The 23,344-nt window shown below is 47.7% G+C and overlaps 1 protein-coding gene across 1 annotated transcript in view; it reads left to right on the forward strand.

Annotated features, from left to right (window-relative positions):
• The window catches only part of LOC144605022 (mitochondrial 10-formyltetrahydrofolate dehydrogenase-like), a 125,199-nt gene extending 114,330 nt beyond the window's left edge, over positions 1-10,869 (forward strand). Inside the window, exon 23 of the mRNA XM_078420063.1 lies at positions 9,453-10,869. Within this exon, the coding sequence (XP_078276189.1) occupies positions 9,453-9,508 (56 nt within the window). The 3' untranslated portion in view covers positions 9,509-10,869. The remainder of the gene's footprint in view (positions 1-9,452) is intronic.
• The last annotated feature ends 12,475 nt before the right edge of the window (positions 10,870-23,344 follow it).

A 23,344-nucleotide genomic window follows, 5' to 3' on the forward strand; every position in this document is an offset into this window, starting at 1 on the left:
CATAATCAAGGACCAGTCGCACCCTGGCCACTCCCTCTTCTCCCCTCTCCCATCGGGCAAGAGGTACAGAAGTGTGAAAACGCACACCTCCTGAATTAAGTGACAGTTTCTTTCCAGCTGTTATCAGGCAACTGAATCATTCTACCACAACCAGAGAGCAGTGCTGAACTACTATCTACCGCATTGGAGACCCTTGGACCTCGACTTTCAGAAAGCCTTCGACAAGGTCCCACATAGGAGATTAGTGGGCAAAATTAGAGCACATGGTATTGGGGGTAGGGCACTGACATGGATAGAAAATTGGTTGACAGACAGAAAGCAAAGAGTGGGGATAAATGGGTCTCTTTCGGAATGGCAGGCAGTGACCAGTGGGGTACCGCAAGGTTCGGTGCTGGGACCCCAGCTATTTACGATATACATTAATGACTTAGACGAAGGGATTAAAAGTACCATTAGCAAATTTGCAGATGATACTAAGCTGGGGGGTAGTGTGAATTGTGAGGAAGATGCAATAAGGCTGCAGGGTGACTTGGACAGGTTGTGTGAGTGGGCGGATACATGGCAGATGCAGTTTAATGTAGATAAGTGTGAGGTTATTCACTTTGGAAGTAAGAATAGAAAGGCAGATTACTATCTGAATGGTGTCAAGTTAGGAAGAGGGGATGTTCAACGAGATCTGGGTGTCCTAGTGCATCAGTCACTGAAAGGAAGCATGCAGGTACAGCAGGCAGTGAAGAAAGCCAATGGAATGTTGGCCTTCGTAACAAGAGGAGTTGAGTATAGGAGCAAAGAGGTCCTTCTGCAGTTGTACCGGGCCCTGGTGAGACCGCACCTGGAGTACTGTGTGCAGTTTTGGTCTCCAAATTTGAGGAAGGATATTCTTGCTATTGAGGGCGTGCAGCGTAGGTTCACTAGGTTAATTCCCGGAATGGCGGGACTGTCGTATGTTGAAAGGCTGGAGCAATTAGGCTTGTATACACTGGAATTTAGAAGGATGAGGGGGGATCTTATTGAAACATATAAGATAATTAGGGGATTGGACACATTAGAGGCAGGAAACATGTTCCCAATGTCGGGGGAGTCCAGAACAAGGGGCCACATTTAAGAATAAGGGGTAGGCCATTTAGAACGGAGATGAGGATAGAACTTTTCCAGTCAGAGAATGGTGAAGGTGTGGAATTCTCTGCCTCAGAAGGCAGTGGAGGCCAGTTCGTTGGATGCTTTCAAGAGAGAGCTGGATAGAGCTCTTAAGGATAGCGGAGTGAGGGGGTATGGGGAGAAGGCAGGAACGGGGTACTGATTGAGAGTGATCAGCCATGATCGCATTGAATGGCGGTGCTGGCTCGAAGGGCTGAATGGCCTACTCCTGCACCTATTGTCTATTGTCTATCTTGGATCGGACTTTACTGGCTTTGCCTTGCACTAAACGTTATTCCCTTATCATGTACACTATGAATGGCTCGATTCTAATCATGTATTGTCTTTCTGCTGACTGGATAGCACGCAACAAAAGCTTTTCACTGTACCTCGCTCGGTACACATGACAATACACATGTACATGTGAAAATAAACTAAACTAAACCCCTCTCCACCCTTAGTATCTGCATTGCTTTCATTAATCTGAGCAAGTTGCCCCTCCAAGCCACAACCTCAGTCTCACCATTACTGACGGCTCCTTCAGCTAGCAGATCGCTTGCTATACTTGGAGTTGGCGCCTCGGCCCAACTTATCCATTCCAACCAGCTATTAAAATTGAGCAAGTCCTGTTTGCCTATAGTGTCCAATATTTCTCTCTTTAGACTTTAGACTTTACAGATACAGTGCGGAAACAAGCCCTTCAGCCCATCCAGTCTGCTAACCAGTGATCACCTAATCTTCCCACACTAGGGACAATTTTACAAGTTACTGAAGCCAAATAACCTTCAAACATGTATGTCTTGGGAATATGAGGGGAAACCGGAGAAAACCCACGCAAGTCACGGGGAGAACGTGCAAACTCCGTACAGACAGCACCCGAGGCCAGCATTGAACCCGGGTCTCTGGCGCTGTGAGGCAGCAACTCTACATGTACATGTGCCTCCCCTTTCCTATCCAACTACCTGTCCAAGTGTTGTAATTGTACTAGCCTCCACCACTTTCTGGCAACTCATCCACATGCCCACCACCCTGTGTGTGAAAATGTTTCGTATCTCACCTTAGAACATGGAACAGTATAGCTTAGGACCAAAATACTTGTGCTGGACATGATGCCATGTTTGCCAACTTCCTCACTCCATTGGTGAGCGGGAGCACGTGGCCGCTGGCTGGGTGAGGTCACGTGGGCCGTTGACGTCACCCTTTGTCCCTTATTTGGGAGTGAGGAAGTTGGCAACCCTACTAATACGGGACAAGGGCCGTCCCGTACAGGACAAACTAATGTAGCCCAAAATACGGGATGTCCCCGCTAATACGGACAGTTGGCAACCCTAAACTGATCTCATCTGCCTTCACACAATTCGCTCTATTCCCTGCACTTCTATGTGCCTATCCAAACACTTCTCACACGCCATTATTATATCTGCCTCTACCACCACCCCTGGCAATGTGTTCCAGGCACCCACTACTCTCTGTGTAACAAGAAATTCCCCCTCTCAACGTATAATGACGCCATTTAGTGTTGGCCATTTCCACCCATGGAAAACAGTCCTGTCTGTCCACCCTATCTATGCCTCTCATCATTTTATATACTTCTATCAAGTCTCCCCTCAAGCTCTGACATTCCAGAGACAACAATCCAAGTCTGTCCAACCTCCCTGTAGCTGAAACTGCTATTGCAGGCAGCATTCTGGTAAACCCCTTCTGCACCCGCTCCAAAGCCGTCCCATTGTGCCTGTATTGGGGTGACCAGAACTACACGCAATACTCCAAATGTGGCCGAACCAAAGTACAATAGAACTGGGGTTGCCAACTGTCCCGTATTAGACAATAGACAATAGACAATAGGTGCAGGAGTAGGCCATTCAGCCCTTCGAGCCAGCACCGCCATTCAATGCGATCATGGCTGATCACTCTCAATCAGTACCCCGTTCCTGCCTTCTCCCCATTCCCCCTCACTCCGCTATCCTTAAGAGCTCTATCCAGCTCTCTCTTGAAAGCATCCAACGAACTGGCCTCCACTGCCTTCTGAGGCAGAGAATTCCACACCTTCACCACTCTCTGACTGAAAAAGTTCTTCCTCATCTCTGTTCTAAATGGCCTACCCCTTATTCTTAAACTGTGGCCCCTTGTTCTGGACTCCCCCAACATTGGGAACATGTTTCCTGCCTCTAATGTGTCCAATCCCCTAATTATCTTATATGTTTCAATAAGATCCCCCCTCATCCTTCTAAATTCCAGTGTATACAAGCCCAATCGCTCCAGCCTTTCAACATACGACAGTCCCGCCATTCCGGGAATTAACCTAGTGAACCTACGCTGCACGACCTCCATAGCAAGAATATCCTTCCTCAAATTTGGAGACCAAAACTGCACACAGTACTCCAGGTGCGGTCTCACCAGGGCCCGGTACAACTGTAGAAGGACCTCTTTGCTCCTATACTCAACTCCTCTTGTTACGAAGGCCAACATTCCATTGGCTTTCTTCACTGCCTGCTGTACCTGCATGCTTCCTTTCATTGACTGATGCACTAGGACACCCAGATCTCGTTGAACCCCTCCTCCTAACTTGACACCATTCAGATAATAATCTGCCTTTCTATTCTTACTTCCAAAGTGAATAACCTCACACTTATCTACATTAAACTGCATCTGCCATGTATCCGCCCACTCACACAACCTGTCCAGGTCACCCTGCAGCCTTATTGCATCTTCCTCACAATTCACACTACCCCCCAGCTTAGTATCATCTGCAAATTTGCTAATGGTACTTTTAATCCCTTCGTCTAAGTCATTAATGTATATCGTAAATAGCTGGGGTCCCAGCACCGAACCTTGCGGTACCCCACTGGTCACTGCCTGCCATTCCGAAAGGGACCCATTTATCCCCACTCTTTGCTTTCTGTCTGTCAACCAATTTTCTATCCATGTCAGTACCCTACCCCCAATACCATGTGCCCTAATTTTGCCCACTAATCTCCTATGTGGGACCTTGTCGAAGGCTTTCTGAAAGTCGAGGCACACCACATCCACTGACTCTCCCCTGTCAATTTTCCTAGTTATATCCTCAAAAAATTCCAGTAGATTTGTCAAGCATGATTTCCCCTTTGTAAATCCATGCTGACTCGAAATGATCCCGTTACTGCTATCCAAATGCTCAGCAATTTCGTCTTTTATAATTGACTCCAGCATCTTCCCCACCACTGATGTCAGACTAACTGGTCTATAATTACCCGTTTTCTCTCTCCCTCCTTTCTTAAAAAGTGGGATAACATTTGCTATCCTCCAATCCACAGGAACTGATCCTGAATCTATAGAACATTGAAAAATGATCTCCAATGCTTCCACTATTTCTAGAGCCACCTCCTTAAGTACCCTGGGATGCAGACCATCAGGCCCTGGGGATTTATCAGCCTTCAGTCCCATCAGTCTACCCAAAACCATTTCCTGCCTAATGTGGATTTCCTTCAGTTCCTCCATCACCCTAGGTTCTCCGGCCCCTAGAACATTTGGGAGATTGTGTGTATCTTCCTCAGTGAAGACAGATCCAAAGTAACGGTTTAACTCGTCTGCCATTTCTTTGTTCCCCATAATAAATTCCCCTGCTTCTGTCTTCAAGGGACCCACAATTGCCTTGACTATTTTTTTCCTCTTCACGTACCTAAAACAACTTTTGCTATCCTCCTTTATATTATTGGCTAGTTTACCCTCGTACCTCATCTTTTCTCCCCGTATTGCCTTTTTAGTTAACTTTTGTTGCTCTTTAAAAGAGTCCCAATCCTCTGTCTTCCCACTCTTCTTTGCTATGTTATACTTCCTCTCCTTAATTTTTATGCTGTCCCTGACTTCCCTTGTCAGCCACAGGTGTCTCTTACTCCCCTTAGAGTCTTTCCACCTCTTTGGAATAAATTGATCCTGCAACCTCTGCATTATTCCCAGGAATACCTGCCATTGCTGTTCTACCGTCTTCCCTGCTAGGGCCTCCTTCCAGTCAATTTTGGCCAGCTCCCGCCTCATGCCTCTGTAATCCCCTTTGCTATACTGTAATACCGACACTTCCGATTTTCCCTTCTGCCTTTCCATTTGCAGAGTAAAACTTATCATGTTGTGATCACTGCCTCCTAATGGCTCTTTTACCTCTAGTCCCCTTATCAGATCAGGATCATTACACAACACTAAATCCAGAATTGCCTTCTCCCTGGTAGGCTCCAGTACAAGCTGTTCTAAGAATCCATCTCGAAGGCACTCTACAAACTCTCTTTCCTGGGGTCCATTTCCAACCTGATTTTCCCAGTCTACCTGCATGTTGAAATCTCCCATAACCACCGTAGCATTACATTTTTGACGCCAATTTTATCTCCTGATTCAACTTGCACCCTATGTCGAGGCTACTGTTTGGGGGCCTATAGATAACTCCCATTAGGGTCTTTTTACCCTTACAATTTCTCATTTCTATCCATACTGATTCAACATCTCCTGATTCTATGTCACCCCTTGCAAGGGAATGAATATCATTCCTTACCATCAGAGCAACCCCACCCCCTCTGCCCACCTGTCTGACTTTTCTATACGTTGTGTACCCCTGAATATTCAGTTCCCAGCCCTGGTCCTCTTGTAGCCATGTCTCAGTGATCCCTACAACATCATACTTGCCCATGACTAACTGAGCCTCAAGCTCATCCACTTTATTTTTTATACTACGCGCATTTAAGTACAACACTTTAACTTCTGTATTTACCTCCCCTCTCACATCGGTCACAATTGGCCCTGCCCTTAATTTCTTTTCCCCTCTAGAACTTCTGTTCCCATTCTTCCGAGAGTCTTTTGCAATATCTCCTGTATTCCCTTTTACCTCATCTTCATATTCACAATTTGTTAACCCCTCCCCCCCACTACTTAGTTTAAAGCCACAGGTGTCGCACTAGCAAACCTGCCTGCCAGAATGTCTGTCCCCCTGCTGTTAAGATGTAACCCGTCCCTTTTGTACAAGTCACCCCTAGCCCAGAAGAGATCCCAGTGGTCCAGAAATCTAAATCCCTGCTCTCTGCACCAGTCCCTCAGCCATAAATTCATACCCTCTATCTCTCTGTTCCTGGCCTCACCAGCACGAGGTACCGGTAGCAGTCCAGAGATAACCACCTTCAACGTCCTACTTCTCAGTGTTTTTCCCAACTCTCTAAACTCCCGCTGTAGCACCTCCTTCCTCTTCCGCCCGACGTCATTCGTGCCCACGTGCACAACGACTTCAGGTTGATCGCCTTCCCTCACTAGGATTTTCTGAAGCCGGTCCGTGATGTGTTGAACCCTGGCACCAGGGAGGCAACAGACCATCCTCAAGTCCCTCCTGCTGCCACAGAATCTTCTGTCCGTCCCTCGGACTATGGAGTCACCGACCACTACGGCTCTTCCTGACTTCGGTCTCCCCTGTCGAGTATCCTTGCCAACAGGTCCGCCACTTGGACTGGAAACGTCTTCTGCCCCGACAGTTCCCAAGAGGGTATACCTATTTGCAATAGGCACAGCCACTGAGGTCTCCTGTAGTCCACGTCCACTCCCCCCTGAAACAGTCTCCCACCTTCGCTCGACCTGGACCATTGGCGTGACAGCCTCACAATAGGTCCTGTCGAGGAAACTCTCGCATTCCCGGATGGCCCTGAGGTCATCCAACTGCCTCTCCAACTCCGCCACACATCCCTTCAGGAGCTGCACCTGGACACAGTTCTTGCAGGTGTAGCTCCCAGAAGCTCCAGCGACGTCCCTGTCTTCCCACATCCTGCAGGAAACACACTGCACCAACTTTTCCGCCATTACCTTGTGTCTATAACCAGTTCTGGCTTAAAACAATTGTATCCTCCTCACCTCAGCCTCCTCGCCAAAGACTCGCACTTCCCTCACTGGGCACTTCCCTCACTGGGCACTTCCCTCACTGGGCACTTCCCTCACTGGGCACTTCCCTCACTGGGCACTTCCCTCACTGGGCACTTCCCTCACTGGGCACTTCCCTCACTGGGCACTTCCCTCACTGGGCACTTCCCTCACTGGGCACTTCCCTCACTGGGCACTTCCCTCACTGGGCACTTCCCTCACTGGGCACTTCCCTCACTGGGCACTTCCCTCACTGGGCACTTCCCTCACTGGGCACTTCCCTCACTGGGCACTTCCCTCACTGGGCACTTCCCTCACTGGGCTGCACCCTTTTGCAAGTCTTGCTTATATCACCAATTAAATTGCCTGATTGTCCAATTTACCTGACTTCTCACTTAAATTAGCACTTACTTTTCTGCTCAGCCAACGGGCGTCCTTGCTCTGCTCCCGGACTTTTCAAACTGACCCGGGACATCCCATATTTTGGGCTAAATTGGTTTGTCCCGTACGGGACCGCCCTTGTCCTGCATTAGGCCCGGGGGGGGGGGGGCGCTTTAGGCCCCGACGCTGTAGGTCCCGACAGTTTAGGTTCCGACACTCTAGGTTTCCAACATTTTAGCTCCAGACAGTCTAGGTCCGGAGGCTTGGGCGCCGCCTTACGAAGGTTGCGTAGCAACCCGCCTCCCGGCCCGGGCAACCGTCATTGGTGGAGCGGGAGCACATGGCCGCTGGCTGGGTGAGGTCACGTGGGGTGTGGGGCAGTGACATCACCTTGTCCCGTATTTGGGAGTGAGATAGTTGGCACCCCTAAATAGAACTGCATTGTTACTTCCTGACTCTTATATTCAATGCTCTGAGCAATGATGGCAAGCACACCACACGCCTTCTTTACCAGCCTATCTACGTGTGCTGTGTAGGAAGGAACTGCCGATAAGTCTCACATTCCTTCTCTCCAAGGATGCTGCCTGTTCTGCTGTGTACTTGAGCTGTCACTTATGAAGTCCAAGATCCTTCTGTACAGCAGTGCTGTTCAAGGTCTTACTCTGTTTACATTGTCTTCCCCACGCATGCATGCACACATAAAGCAATGAGTGCACATCAAAATCACTTTAGAGATACAGCGTGGAAACAGACCCTTCAGCACACCAAGTCCGCGCTGCCCAGTGATCCCCACACACTAGCACTATCTTACACACTAGGGACAATTTACAATTTTTACCAAAGCCAATTAACCTACAAACCTTCAACATCATGGAACTTGCGGTCTCTGGTTAGAAACCGATGATGTTTATATTAACTTTTATGTAGTTGTGTGTCTTGTTGCTTTTTTTAGCATGGTCATACGAATATCACTGTACCTTAATTGGTACACGTGACAATAAAAGACCTTTGAAACTTTTGTCTTTGTAGTGTGGGAGGAAATCGGAGCACCCGGGGAAAACCCAGGCTGGACACGGGGAGAACGTACAAATTTCATGTAGACAGCACCCATAGTCAGGATCTAACCCGGCAGGCAGTGACTAGTGGGGTACCGCAAGGCTCGGTGTTGGGACCGCAGCTATTTACAATATACATCAATGACTTGGATGAAGGGATTAAAAGTACCATTAGCAAATTTGCAGATGATACAAAGCTGGGTGGTAGTGTGAACTGTGAGGAAGATGTGATGAGGTTGCAGGGTGACTTGGACAGGTTGTGTGAGTGGGCGGATGCATGGCAGATGCAGTTTAATGTGGATAAGTGTGAGGTTATCCACTTTGGTGGTAAGAATAGAAAGGCAGATTATTATCTGAATGGTGTCAAGTTAGGAAAAGGGGACGTACAACGTGATCTGGGTGTCCTAGTGCATCAGTCACTGAAAGGAAGCATGCAGGTACAGCAGGCAGTGAAGAAAGCCAATGGAATGTTGGCCTTCATAACAAGAGGAGTTGAGTATAGGAGGAAAGAGGTCAGTCAGAGAGTTGTGAATCTGTGGAATTCTCTGCCTCAGAGGGCAGTGGAGGCCAATTCTCTGAATACATTCAAGAGAGAGCTAGATAGAGCTCTTAAGGATAGCGGAGTCAGGGGGTATGGGGAGAAAGCAGGAACGGGGTACTGATTGAGAATGATCAGTCATGATCACATTGAATGATGGTGCTGGCTCGAAGGGCCGAATGGCCTACTCCTACGTCTATTGTCTATTGTCTCTGGCGCTGTAAGGCAGCAACTCTACTGCTGTAGCACCACGCCACCCCTCTTCTAGCAGAAAGGGTTTATTGGGGCACTGAGTAGCATGTACTGTATATTTACACACAAACTCCATATAGACAGCGCCTGTGGTCAGGATGATTTGTGGACTGGGTGACTAGCATACTTGCATTATGAACACTGAACTATGCACCCTCGGGAACTGTGCAAAGGTATACACATACTAGCCCGTCTCATCTGAATAAACCTTTTCCTTCTGTTTTCAGGTGAGGAGGCTCTCCATGAATATCTGCGAACGAAAGCTGTGACAGTGGAGTATTAACTCCTCATTCCACCGCCGTCTTCACTTGCACTGACCCTTGGGCCAGACTCCGCAGAAGACTATGACTGAACACGTCCATTCAGCATGTTCCAGCATGCAGCAAGAACATCACTTGAGTGCAACTGTAACGCATTGTTCAGTGTTTACAAATGTACCAGCGTTTTTTCGTTTCAGCATTGGCTGTACCTAAACTTTGCACATTGAACACTGGGGTACAATTGTAAATCGACGATGAACTCAATGGAGAAGCTTCTTCCACACCCAACTCAGAGTTTATGTTTTCATTTCCAATCTGGCCACTAATTGTCCCGCAAATTGTTGAAGTTTTCTGGGGATTTTTTTGTTTCAGCTGGAGATTATCTTCATATCACTTCAATCATATTGGCAATATTTAACAAAATTTCTTGATGTCACGGAGTCATATAGCGTGGAAAGAGGGGCTACAGTCTGACATTGAGCAGCACGGTGGTGCAGCGGTAGAGTTGCCAGAGACCCGGGTTCAATCCTGACTACGGGTGCTGTCTGTACGGAGTTTGTACGTTCTCTCCGTGACCTGCGCGTGTTTTCTCTGGGTGCTCCGGTTTCCTCCCATATTCCAAAGATGTACAGATTTGTAGGTTAATTGGCTTGGTATAATTGTAAATTATTCATGTTGGTGTGCGGGGATCGCTGGTCGGTGCAGACTCGATGGGCCGAAGGGCCTGTTTCTGTGTTAAACTAAACTATGTACAAAAGTGGTAATATGATACAACTGCACCAGTGCAGTAGCGAATATGTATGTTCAACAAGTGAAAAAATTTGTAGATATGCACATGAACCATCTTTGTGGAGGGAAGAAACTGAAACAACATTCAATGCAGCGAAAGACCCATTGCTAGTTACTGGAGATTAACTAGTATACACCTATGAAACAGAAATTATAGAAAGTGTAATTTCGTAAATTATGGAAAAGTGTAATTACTTAAACATTTCAGGAAGAGTATTTACTTAATTTTACTTTAGAAAAAAAATCACTTGGTACAGTTAAAATGACAGAAGTTTACATGAAACGATGATCTTGAATCAGAAGTGCAGGGAATTGTTTGCTGGTGTATCATGTTTGTCTGAAGTTGCCGTTCGGTTCATTGGACGATCACAATGAAGTGCCCTTAATTTGGATTTTTGTTACGCAAGTCTCTATCTAAGTGTAGGAGTCACGACGATCTGTGCATCTTTGATCGATGCACATAAGCTTTGATTCAGAATAATGTCCACGTTTATGTATCTCCATGACATGGACTGCTCTGGGAGCAGTGCTCTGGGAGTAACTCAGCAGATCAGACAGCATCTCAGGAGAGAAGAAATGGGTGAATTTTCGAGTCAAGACCCTTCTTCAGACTGATGTCAGGGGGGAGGGACAAAGGAAGGATATAGGTGGAGACAGGAAGATAGAGGGAGAACTGGGAAAGGGGGAGGGGAAGGGAGGGACAGAGGAACTATCTAAAGTTGGAGAAGTCAATTTTCATATCGCTGGGCTGCAAGCTGCCCAGGCGAAATATGAGGTGCTGTTCCTCCAATTTCCGGTGGGCCTCACTATGGCACTGGAGGAGGCCCATGACAGAAAGGTCAGACTGGGAGTGGGAGGGGGAGTTGAAGTGCTCAGCCACCGGGAGATCAGGTTGGTTAAGGTGGACTGATCGAAGGTGTTGAGGTGTTCCATAAACAGAACTGTCCCGGCAGACCCATTCATGCTCATGCCTGCTCATGTCCCACCAAACTTATTTCCACCTACCTCGACTCCATCCTATCCCCCTGGTCAAATCCCTCCCCACCTACGTCCAAGACACCTCACACACACTCCATCTCCTCGATAACTTCCGGTTTCCAGGCCCCCACTCCCTCATCTTTACCATGGATGTCCAGTCACTCTACACTTCCAACCCCCACAAGGATGGTCTTGAATCCCTCCGTTTCTTCCTCGACCGTAGAACCAGCCAATCCCCATCTACTAACACTCTCCTCTGCCTAGCAGAGCTGGTTCTTACCCTTAACAACTTCTCCTTTGACTCCTCCCACTTCCTCCAAACCAGAGGCGTAGCTATGGGCACTCGCATGGGCCCTAGCTATGCCCGCCTCTTTGTCGGGTACGTCGAACAATCCCTGTTCCGGGCCTACACTGGCCCCATCCCCGAACTCTATCTCGATGACTACATTGGTGCTACCTCTTGCACCCATGCAGAACTCACTGACTTCATACACTTCACTTCCAATTTCCATCCTGCCCTTAAATATACCTGGACTATCTCCGACATCTCCCTCCCGTTTCTGGACCTCACCATCTCCATCACAGGAGACAGACTAGTGACGGACATTTACTATAAACCCACTGACTCACTCAGCTATCTGGACTACACTTCTTCCCACCCTGTCTCCTGCAAAAAGTCTCCCCTACTCCCAATTCCTCCGTCTACGCCGCATCTGCGCCCGGGATGAGGTGTTTCACACTAGGGCATCAGAGATGTCCTCATTCTTCAGGAAACGGGGCTTCCCCTCTTCCATTGTAGATGAGGCTCTCACTAGGGTCTCTTCTACATCCCGCAGCTCCGCTCTTGCTCCCCCTCCCCCCATTCGCGTAACAAGGACAGAATCCCCCTCGTTCTCACCTTCCACCCCACCAGCCAGCGTATCCAACAAATCATCCACCAACATTTCAGTTACCTACTACGGGACCCCACTACTGGCCATATCTTCCCATCCCCTCCCCTTTCTGCGTTCCGCAGAGACCGTTCCCTCCGTAACTCCCTGGTCCATTCGTCCCTTCCTACCCAAACCACCCCATCCCCGGGCACTTTCCCCTGCAACCGCAGGAGATGCAACACCTGTCCCTTTACCTCCCCCCTCAACTCCATCCAAGGACCCAAACAGCCTTTCCAGATGAGACAGAGGTTCACCTGCACCTCCTCCAACCTCATCTATTGCATCCGCTGCTTGAGATGTCAACTTCTTTACATCAGCGAAACCAAACGCAGGCTCAGCGATCGCTTCGCTCAACACCTTCGCTCAGTCCGCCTTAACCAACCTGATCTCCCGGTGGCCGAGCACTTCACTCCCCCTCCCACTCCCAGTCTGACCCTTCTGTCATGGGCCTCCTCCAGTGCCATAGTGAGGCCCACCGGAAATTGGAGGAACAACACCTCAGCACCGGCAGCTTGCAGCCCAGCGGTATGAACATTGACCTCTCCAACTTTAGATAGTTCCTCTGTCCCTCTCTTCCCCTTCCCAGATCTCCCTCTATCTTCCTGTCTCCACCTATATCCTTCCTTTGTCCCGCCCCCCTGACATCAGTCTGAAGAAGGGTCTCGATCCGAAACGTCACCCATTCCTTCTCTCCTGAGATGCTGCCTGACCTGCTGAGTTACTCCAGCATTTTGTGAATAAATACCTTCCAAATGTTTTGTTGATCGCCCAGTTACATTTGTATGTTCAATCCTGTGCCAGTATATTCTTCATACATCAGGTCGACTTCGCCATTCAATCACGGTTGATCTATCTCTCCCTCCTAACCCCATTCTCCTGCCTTCTCCCTTCATTAATGGTCTGAATATCCATTGAAAAGGAGCAAAAAACTGCAGATGCTGGAAATCTGGAATTTAAAAAGAAACAGATAATACTGAAAACCTCCGGTCAGTGTCTGAGCAGAGGGAAATGGATTGACATGACCGTCCGATGGTCGTTCATCAATAACTGTTGCACAGTGGGGAGGGTGGAGGCTGTCAGAATCCGAGTTAACAAACTGGTGCCATCTCTGAGAGACCACAGTTGTAGTGGCCACTCTCAACAAAAGCTTTTCACTGTACCACGGTAAACATAACAATAAACTAAACTCCATCTCTCTCCATCACTGCCGCCTGTATGTGTCTCCTCTGTAACAGTAGCCAGGGCAGTGTGACCAAGCACCACTCATCTAGGGGTGCCAACTATCATTCCTAAATAAGAGACAAGGTAACGTCCCTGCCCCACGTGACCTCACCCAGCCAGCGGCCCTGTGCTCCCGCTCCACCAATGGCGGCCGCCCGGGCCAAGAGGCGTTTTGCTAAGCAACCTCCATTAAGCGGCGCCTGGACCTGAGGGCCTACACTGCCCGGGCCTACAGCGTCTGGACCTACAGTGCCTAATACGGGACAAGGGCGGTCCCTTATGGGACAAACCAATTTAGCCCAAAATACGGGATGCCCCGGCTAATACGGGACAGTTGGCAACCCTACCTCTCCTCCATTGCACACTGGGGTACTGATAGTAAAAGATCAGGCTGCAGAGAACAAAGGTCTCCAAGCAAGGAATCGTGCTTTGGAAAACTCTGCCCTTGGGTAACTGAGACTCATGCAAGAAACTGGCCAAACAAATGTCAACCATAAAGAGTAGGAAGGAACTGCAGATGCTGGTTCACACTGAAGATAGACACAAAATGCTGGAGTAACTCAGCGGGACAGGCAACAACTGTGGATAGAAGGAATGGGTAAGGTTTCAGGTCGAGACTAGGTCTGAAGAACCATCACCCATTCCTTCTCTCCAGAGATGCTGCCTGTCCCACTGAGTTACACCAGCATTGTGTGTCTCTCCAGAGATGCTGCCTGTCCCACTGAGTTACTCCAGCTTTTTGTGTCTCATCAACTGTAAAGACATGGTGCTCATTCATGTGGCAGGCAGTAAGTGGTGTTAGCATCAACAGAGACATACAGCAACTGCTCAGCAGCCAACTGTGTATTCCAGCCGCTCACTCTGAGTGAGACCCCTCAACATCCTGCAAATCCCATGTACGTTTCAAATTCAATCGTGAGAAGTCATGCATCCATGTAAAACATTTAGTCTTGAACTTAAATGCGTTGTGATTTTATTTTACAAGTAAAGCTTTGCTCTGCATTCCAGCTCGTAAGAGATCTGTTTTCTGTTGGGTGTTTGATCCACTTAACGTTATGTATTTGGTGCCCATTGTTCTGTCACATTGTTGCTCGACAAACCCAGAGTGCGGTGCTGTGTGTCTGTCTGTGTGTCCGTGTGTGTGTCTGCGTGCCTGTCCCTGCAGGCGTGTGTCTGAGCCTGTGTCTGTGTGTGTGTGTGTGTGTGTGTGCATGCCTGCCTCTGCGTGTATGTGTCTGTGTCTGTGTAAACTCAGCTACTACCATCCCTGCTATGGAGGCGTTGCTGCCTCATTGCTGTCCTGTGCTCTTTGGGCAGACTGTGACTTTTCATTGTAAAATGTCTGCACCTACAGCACAGCTAGTGAGACACAATGTGATGTACAGAAGCTGAGATGTATGACGGAGCTGGTGTAAATTTGGTGAAGGGACATTGTCCTGTAAATGGAATCTCCAGTCATGCAGCTCCATAATCATTGTGTTTAAACAGACTGGGATTAGCCTGGGGCTGTGGACTTCTGCGTTGGCGCCAACACGTGGCCAAACTTGCGTACTGCCGAGGTTGTATGCAATGCAAAGCTTGTCACTGTACCTGGTACCCGGGTACATGTGACAATAAAGTAACATTCATTCATTCCAAGCAGTTGTTGGAAATGCCTGTGGCAGTGTTCTCAATGCCCCTGTGCTGAGAACCAGGGAATACTGGCACAGCTGTCATTCCCACCACTGAATATTCGTCCGTTACCTTGTGTGGAGGTCTACAGTACATCTAAGCTGCTTGAAAACGCATGACCTGGGTTGTAGGATCTTTGCAGCAAGATTGACATTTAGCCTGACAATGTGGACAATTACCCAGAGGAGTCCTGTCCATTAATGCAGAACAAATCCATTGATACACCAGGGTTCTGCTATATCCTGAGTTACATTCGTAAAAAAAACTAATATCATAGGTAGGGTCTTGACCCGAAATGTCACCCATTCCTTCTCTCCAGAGATGCTCCAGCATTTTGTGTCTACTGCATTATAACAAAACAGGCGGCAACCTTCAAAGCAGATTTCCAATGGTTGCTATCATGCCATAACCAATGCTGTCCATGCAATGGAAATAAGGTTCCATAACCCATTGAATGGCATTACATAATTAATACATGTGTATATACCTTAACCATACAACTCGCCTTCCAATCACAGTGAGGAAAGGGGAGAGAGGAAACCAGTCTGAAGAAGGGTCTCCACCCAAAACGTCACCCATTCCATATCTCCAGAGATGCTGCCTGTCCCGCTGAGTTACTCCAGCATTTTGTGTCTCCCTCTTCAGTTTAAACCAGCATCTGTAGTTCTTTCCTGCACAGAATGAGGGAGGATGCTAGTCAGTGATACTAGGAGGCACTTGCTGTCCAAGTACCCATTTTCTCAGCTGCACCAAGACCAAGGATTAGAGGAGGATGGTATGGTACTTTATTTAAAATTGCAGCAGGATCTTGATCCATTGGCCAGGTGGGCTGAGGCATGGTACTTTATTCATTTTTGTTTCAAGTACCACTAGACATAAGGACTTAGATGCACCTTAGGTAAGCATCTCAGATAAGGTAGGTGAACTGTAGCAGTGGTACACTGAGACAGTATAAGTTTGCAGTTTGGAGCCATTTCCAAGTCCCAGTTTTGTAGGTGCAGGATCTTGATCTGACCGTGAACGTCTTGTCCTGGTGGCGTTGCAGAGACGGCCTGGCTAAGCATAGCCGTGGTGTCCGCCGCTGCTCCACCACTGTAGGCCGCGTGCGGTCCACGCGCTCGGCTTCTTGGAGCGGCCAAACGCAGGTAGGACTATTGTAGATGAGGCACCTTGGACGGCATGGGCAAACTGGGCCGAAGGGCCTGTTCCGTGCTGTATGACTGACCATTTGATTCCAGACTTCGCCATCCTTGGGCCCCAGAGGGGAGGTAAGCGCAGCTACCAAAGGCAACGTAACGTCAGTGGCTTCAGAGAAAAAATGCTCAGGAGGATGGTTGTGATCGTCAGGTCAATCAGCCCAACCTCGGGGAGTTGCTGAAGGCAGTCCAAACCCCAACTATCTTTAGTGTTTACACCAATACCCTCCATCAGAGAGGATGGGTGCAGATGGTTGTGCAATGTTCACAGCCTACTCACAGTCTAATGAGTGCCTATTAACATCTGTGCCAAGCACTGAAACCATCTCCTTTCAGAAAGTCTAACCAGTGGGAGCCCCATTGAACAGAAATGCAGCTGGGCAGCCAGACAGGGTGGCCACTCCTTCCCACCAGCTATAGGGCAGGAGCGTGCCGTGAGAAACCTGCATGGATTACAACAGCCGACTGAAGTTTAGAAGGATGAGGGGATTCTCATTGAAACGTACAGAATAGTGAAAGGCCTGGATAGAGTGGATGTGGAGAGGATGTTTCCATTAGTGGGAGAGTCTAGGACCAGAGGGCACAGCCTCAGAATACAAGGACGTACATTTAGAAAGGAGATGAGGAGGGATTTCTTTAGTCAGAGGGTGGTGAATCTGTGGAATTCATTGCCACAGACGGGGGTGGAGGTCGTTACTGTGTATTTTTAAACACGGAGATTGACAAATTCTTGATTATGCATATACAAGGAATGTGCCTTGGTGCTCCGCTCACAAATGACAACACAAACACACAGTTAACAATTATGAATAAAGCATAACCACATCAAAACAATAAGGATACAACATTACGGTCTAAACATGTGGGTGAAAATAAACCAGAGCAAAAAAGAGACTACAGACTTTGGTTATTGAGTAGAGCTGCTACTCGTGGGAAAAAAAGCTGTTTTTATGTCTGGCTGTGGCTGCTTTGACAGTCCCGAGTCGCCTTCCAGAGGGAAGTGCTTCGAAGAGTTTGTGGCCAGGGTGAGAGGGGTCAGAGATGATCTTGCCCGCTCACTTCCTGGCCCTTGCAATGTACAGTTCGTCAATGGGGGGAAGGTTGCAGCCAACAACCTTCTCAGCTGTGCGAACGATCCGTTGCAGCCTCCGGATGTCGTACTTGGTGGCTGAGCCAAACTAGACCATGATGGAGAAGGTGAGGACGGAATCAATGATAGCAGTATAGAATTGGACCATCGTTGCCTGTGGCAGATTGTATTTCTTCAGTTGCCGCAGGAAGTACATCCTCTCTTGGGCCTTTTTGACTGTGGAGTCGATGGTGGCCCCCCATTTAAGCTCCCTGGAGATGATGGTTTCAAAGAACTTAAATGACTCCACAGATGTGACTGTGGTGTTGTTGATGGTGAGTGGGGGGACGGGAGGGGGATCTCTTCGAAAGTCTACAATTAGTTCCACTGTCTTGAGAGCATTGAGCTCCAGATTGTTGCGATGGCACCAGGACGCCAGCTGTGTCACTTCCCCTCTGTAGGCAGATTCCTCCCCATCCTGGATCAGTCCAATCAGGGTAGTGTCATCCGCAAACTTGAGGAGCTTGACAGAGGAGTCTGTGGAGGTGCAGTCATTGGTGTAGAGAGAGTAAAGGAGAGGGGAGAGTACGCAGCCTTGCGGTGCTCCTATGCTGAGGGTCTGGGGGTCCGCGATGTGCTTTCCCAGCCTCACATGCTGCTTCCTGTCCGTCAGGAAGTTGATGATCCACTGACAGAGGGGTTCAGGCACAGTCAGCTGGGAGAGTTTGTAGTGTAGTAGCTCTGGCACAATGGTGTTAAAAGCAGAGCTAAAGTCCACAAACAGAATCCTGGCATAGGTCCCCTTGTGGTCTAGGTGCTGGAGGATGATGTGCAGGCCTAGATTGACTGCGTCATCCACCGATCTATTGGCCCTGTATGCAAACTGCAGGGGGTTTGTGATGTGGATAACCTCACATTTATCCACATTAAACTGCATCTGCCACGCATCTGCCCACTCACACAACCTGTCCAAGTCATCCTGCATCCTCATAGCATCCTCCTCACAGTTCACATTGCCACCCAGCTTTGTGTCATCTGCAAATTTGCTAATGTTACTTTTAACTCCTTCATCTAAATCATTAATGTAATTGTAAATAGTTGCAGTCCCAGCACCGAGCCTTGCGGTACCCCACTAGTCACTGCCTGCCATTCTGAAAGGGACCCGTTAATCCCTACTCTTTGTTTCCTGTCTGCCAACCAATTTTCTATCCATGTCAGTACCCTACCCCCAATACCATTTGCTCTAATTTTGCCCACTAATCTCCTATGTGGGACCTTATGCAAGGCTTTTTGAAAGTCCAGATACACTACATCCACTGGTTCTCCCTTGTCCATTTCCCAGTTACATCCTCAAAAATTTCCAGAAGATTAGTCAAGCATGATTTCCCCTTTGTAAATCCATGCTGACTCGGAACGATCCTGTTACTACTATCCAAATGTTCCGCTATTTCATCTTTTATAATTGACTCCAGCATCTTCCCCACCACCGATGTTAGGCTAACTGGTCTATAATTCCCTGTTTTCTCTCTCCCTCCTTTCTTAAAAAGTGGGATAATATTAGCTACCCTCCAATCCACAGGAACTGACTCTGAATCTATAGAATATTGGAAAATGTTGAGACCCTTCTTCAGACTGAGAGTTAAGGGAAATGAGAGATATAGAAAGTACATAGAACCAATGAAAGATCAAGGAAAGGTGGAGCTCACAATGGTCCATTGTTGGCTGTGGGGTAGGTAAGACTTTGCTTTTTGAATTTTGTTCATTCAGAACCAGGTCCTTCGGCCCAACATCATGACCAAGAAGCCCCATCTCTACTAGTTAATGTTAATAATAATAATAATAATAATAATAATATTCATTTATTGTCATTGCAACGAGTACAACGAAATTAAAAAATAGCCAATCCTGACGGTGCGTACAAACATATATGCAATAAATGCAAAAACAAATAAATACAATTATATTAAGTACAAAAGATTTTTTAACAGTGTTGCCTATTGCAGAAGGTAGTGTTCAGTTCTCGTATGGCCCTGGGGTAAAAACTGTTCTTAAGTCTGTTTGTTCGGGATTTGATCGACCTGAAACGTCGACCAGAGGGCAGATGAACAAACAGACGGTGGCCGGGGTGGGATGGATCTTTTATTATTTTGCCTGCTCTACTGAGGCAGCGTAGGCTGAACAGGTGCTCCAGGGAGGGCAGTGAGCAGCCGATGATCTTCTGGGCCGTCGTGATGACCCTCTGAAGGGCCTTCCTGTCCTTTTCTGAGCAGCTGGACTTTTATTGAGTCTTACAGCGTGGAAACAGGCCCTTCAGCACAACTTGCTCACACCAGCCAACATGTCCCAGCTACACCTGCCTGCATTCGGCCCATATCCCCCTAAACCTTTCCAATCCATGTACCCATCCAAATGCCTTTTAAATGTTGTCATAGTACTGCTTCGACTACCTCCTCTGGCAGCTGGTTCCATACACCCACCACCCTCTGTGTGAAAATGTTGCCCCTTCGATCTTTCCCCTCTCACCTTAAAGCTGTGTTCCCTGGTTCTCAATTCCCCATACTCTGGGTAAAAGACTCTGCATTCATACTATCTATTGCCTCATCATCTTATGCACCTCTATAAGATCACCCTCAGCCTCTTTTGCTCCAAGGAATAAAGTGCCAGCCTGACCAGCCTCCCCCTTTTGGCTCAGACCCTCAAGACCGAGCACCATCCTTGTGAACTTTCTCTGTATTCTTCCCAGCTTCCTACAATAGCGTGAATAAAACTGAACGCAATACTCCAGGTGTGGTTTTACACAGAGGATCTCTCTCACTGCACAGTAAACAAACTGAAGGTCAGAGCTGTGGACAGGAGAGATTTATTTGTAAAAAGACAACTTTTGCGAGTCGCCAATCCCAGAGATTTATTTTATAAGATTGTGACCGTTCTTTTCTAATGGAAGGAAGAGGGGGGAATCTCATTGAAACTTACCAAATAGTGTAAGGCCTGGATGGAATGGATGTGGAGAGGATTCCACAGTGGGAGAGTCTAAGACCAAGAGGACAGAGCCTCAAAATAAAAGGATAGAAACATAGAAACATAGAAAGTAGGTGCAGGAGGAGGCTATTTGGCCCTTCGAGCCAGCACTGCCATTCATTGTGATCATAGCTGATCATCTACAATCAGTAACCCGTGCCTGCCTTCTCCCCGTACCCCTTGATTGCACTAGCCTCTAGAGCTCTATCTAACTCTCTTTTAAATTCATCCAGTGAATTGGCCTCTGCGACGTTCCTTTACGAAGATGAGGAGGAATTTCTTTTTTCAGAGGGTGGTGAATCTGTGGAATTCTTTGCCACAGACGGCTGTGAATATTTTTAAGACATAGATAGATTATTGATTAATTTGGGTGTCAGGGTTTGAGAGGGTGAGATAGATCAGCCATGATTGAATGGTGGAGAGGACTTGATGGGCTGAATGGCCTAATTCTGCTCCTATAACCAACGAACATGAGGTATGGGAAGGTTCTACAGAGCTGGTGATGGCTGGAAGATCACGGGGGTGAGGCAGCGAGTCAAAAGGAGCTGAAGCAATGGATTTATTTGTAGTTACCAGGGGTGAACATCCCCACTTGTGGGGTCGTTTCACCAAGGTCAGTCAGGAGCTGAGAGGAATAGAGGCATCTCAGATTTGGGACCAGGCTGGTGTTACTGCATCGGCCTCTGTGGAGCAGCGGGGTCGTGGTCAAAACACCATGAATGAGGCACGTTCCTGGACTACATCCACTGTTCTAATCTGCAGAAAAGTACGTGTTTGTGTTTGTATGGTCTTATAATAATTATAATTATAAATCCTTTATTCGTCCCACATGGGGGAAATTTGCTGGGTTACAGCACCAAAGTGGGGAGCAAAAATAAATAAGAATTCATTAAAAAATAAAATAACGGTAATTCTCTTTATTTACTGGTCTGCTGGGAGCAGTGCTGGTTGTGTAGTCTGACTGCAGCAGGAAGGAAGGACCTTCGATATCTCTCCTTCACACACTTGGGGTGAAGAAGTCACCCTTGTGACAAACAAATGGCTAAGCAATGTTGTGCGGGTGCTGAGTCAAGCTACACGGGTGTGCCTGCCTTCACCCAGTCTCCATTTAAACTGTTCACCTTCAGAAGTGGAGTTATAAGCTATGCGCACCCTGGCATAAGTATTGATGACAGACAGAAAAGGCTGGAGTAACTCAGCGGGTCAGGCAGCATCTCTGGAGAACATGGACAGGTGACGTTTCACAGAGTGCTGGAATAACTCAGTAGGTCAGGCAGCATCTCTGGAGAGAAGGAATGGGTGACGTTTCGGATCGAGACTTTCTTCAGACAGAGTCAGGGACGAGGGAAATTAAAGATATGGAAGGACAAATGACAAATGAATGAAAGATATGCAAAACGTAATGATTGAAGGTATCACAAAATGCTGGAGTAACTCAGCAGGTCAGGCAGCATCTCAGGAGAGGGAACGGGTGACGTTTCGGGTCGAGACCGTTCTTCAGACTGATGTCAGGGGGGCGGGACAGAGGAAGGATATAGGTGGAGACTGGAAGATAGAGGGAGAAATGGGAAGGGGGAGGGGAAGAGAGGGACAGAGGAACTATCTAAAGTTGGAGGTCAATGTTCGTACCACTGGGCCGCAAGCTGCCCAAGCGAAATATGAGGTGCTGTTCCTCCAAATTTCCAGTGGGCCTCACTATGGCACTGGAGGAGGCCCATGACAGAAAGGTCAGACTGGGAGTGGGAGGGGGAGTTGAAGTGCTCAGCCACCGGGAGATCAGGTTGGTTAAGGCGGACTGAGCGAAGGTGTTGAGCGAAACGATCGCCGAGCCTGCATTTGGTCTCACGATGTAGAGAAGTTGACATCTAGAGCAGTGGAAAATGTAATGATGATCAAGGAAAGGTGGAGCCCACAATGGTCCATTGTTGGCTTGCGGTTGGTGATAATGAGTTATCTTCCATATTAATATACAATTCGTCGTAACAAGTCCGATTATATTTCTTTCTGTTTTCAGAGTGTAAGTTGTTAAACTGCTCCTTTTGGAGGATCAGAACATTTCCTGCCTCTAACGTGTCCAACAGTCTAATTGAGGTCCTGCAGAATGGGTGGGTGGGTGGGTGGGTGGGAGGGATGTGCGCGCTCAGCTGCACAGGGATTTTTCAATGTCTCATTTGGGGAGATATCTTTGTTTTGTTCTGTTTGTTCTTTTGTTTTAAAGGCACACTCCTTATATTACCACAAGGCACGGTTAAAAGGACGGCTGCAAATAAAGTAGTTTACTGATTATATCATGAGTGGTGATATTAAAATAAATATGATTTCATGGAACATTAGAGGTCTTAGGAAGATAGTGAAATTAAAGCAAATAATGTCTAGGCTGAAGCAGCTACAAACAAAGCGAGCTTTCATTCAAGAAACTCATTTACTTTCTGGTGAATTCATCCCTTTAAGAAGGAGATGGCCAGGTCAAGTCATATCCGCTTCATATTCCTCTTACACAAGAGACAATAGACAATAGACAGTAGACAATAGACAATAGACAATAGGTGCAGGAGGAGGCCATTCTGCCCTTCGAGCCAGCACCGCCATTCAATGTGATCATGGCTGATCATTCTCAATCAGTACCCCGTTCCTGCCTTCTCCCCATACCCCCTGACTCCGCTATCCTTAAGAGCTCTATCTAGCTCTCTCTTGAATGCATTCAGAGAATTGGCCTCCACTGCCTTCTGAGGCAGAGAATTCCACAGATTCACAACTCTCTGACTGAATTTTTTTCCCTCATATCCGTTCTAAATGGCCTACCCCTTATTCTTAAACTGTGGCCCCTGGTTCTGGACTACCCCCAACATTGGGAACATGTTTTCTGCCTCTAACGTGTCCAACCCCTTAATTATCTTATACGTTTCGATAAGATCCCCTCTCATCCTTCTAAATTCCAGTGTATACAAGCCTAGTCGCTTCTGTCTTTCAACATATGACAGTCCC

This window comes from Rhinoraja longicauda, chromosome 23 (genome assembly GCF_053455715.1).
Source record: "Rhinoraja longicauda isolate Sanriku21f chromosome 23, sRhiLon1.1, whole genome shotgun sequence".
NCBI lineage: Eukaryota > Metazoa > Chordata > Chondrichthyes > Rajiformes > Arhynchobatidae > Rhinoraja > Rhinoraja longicauda.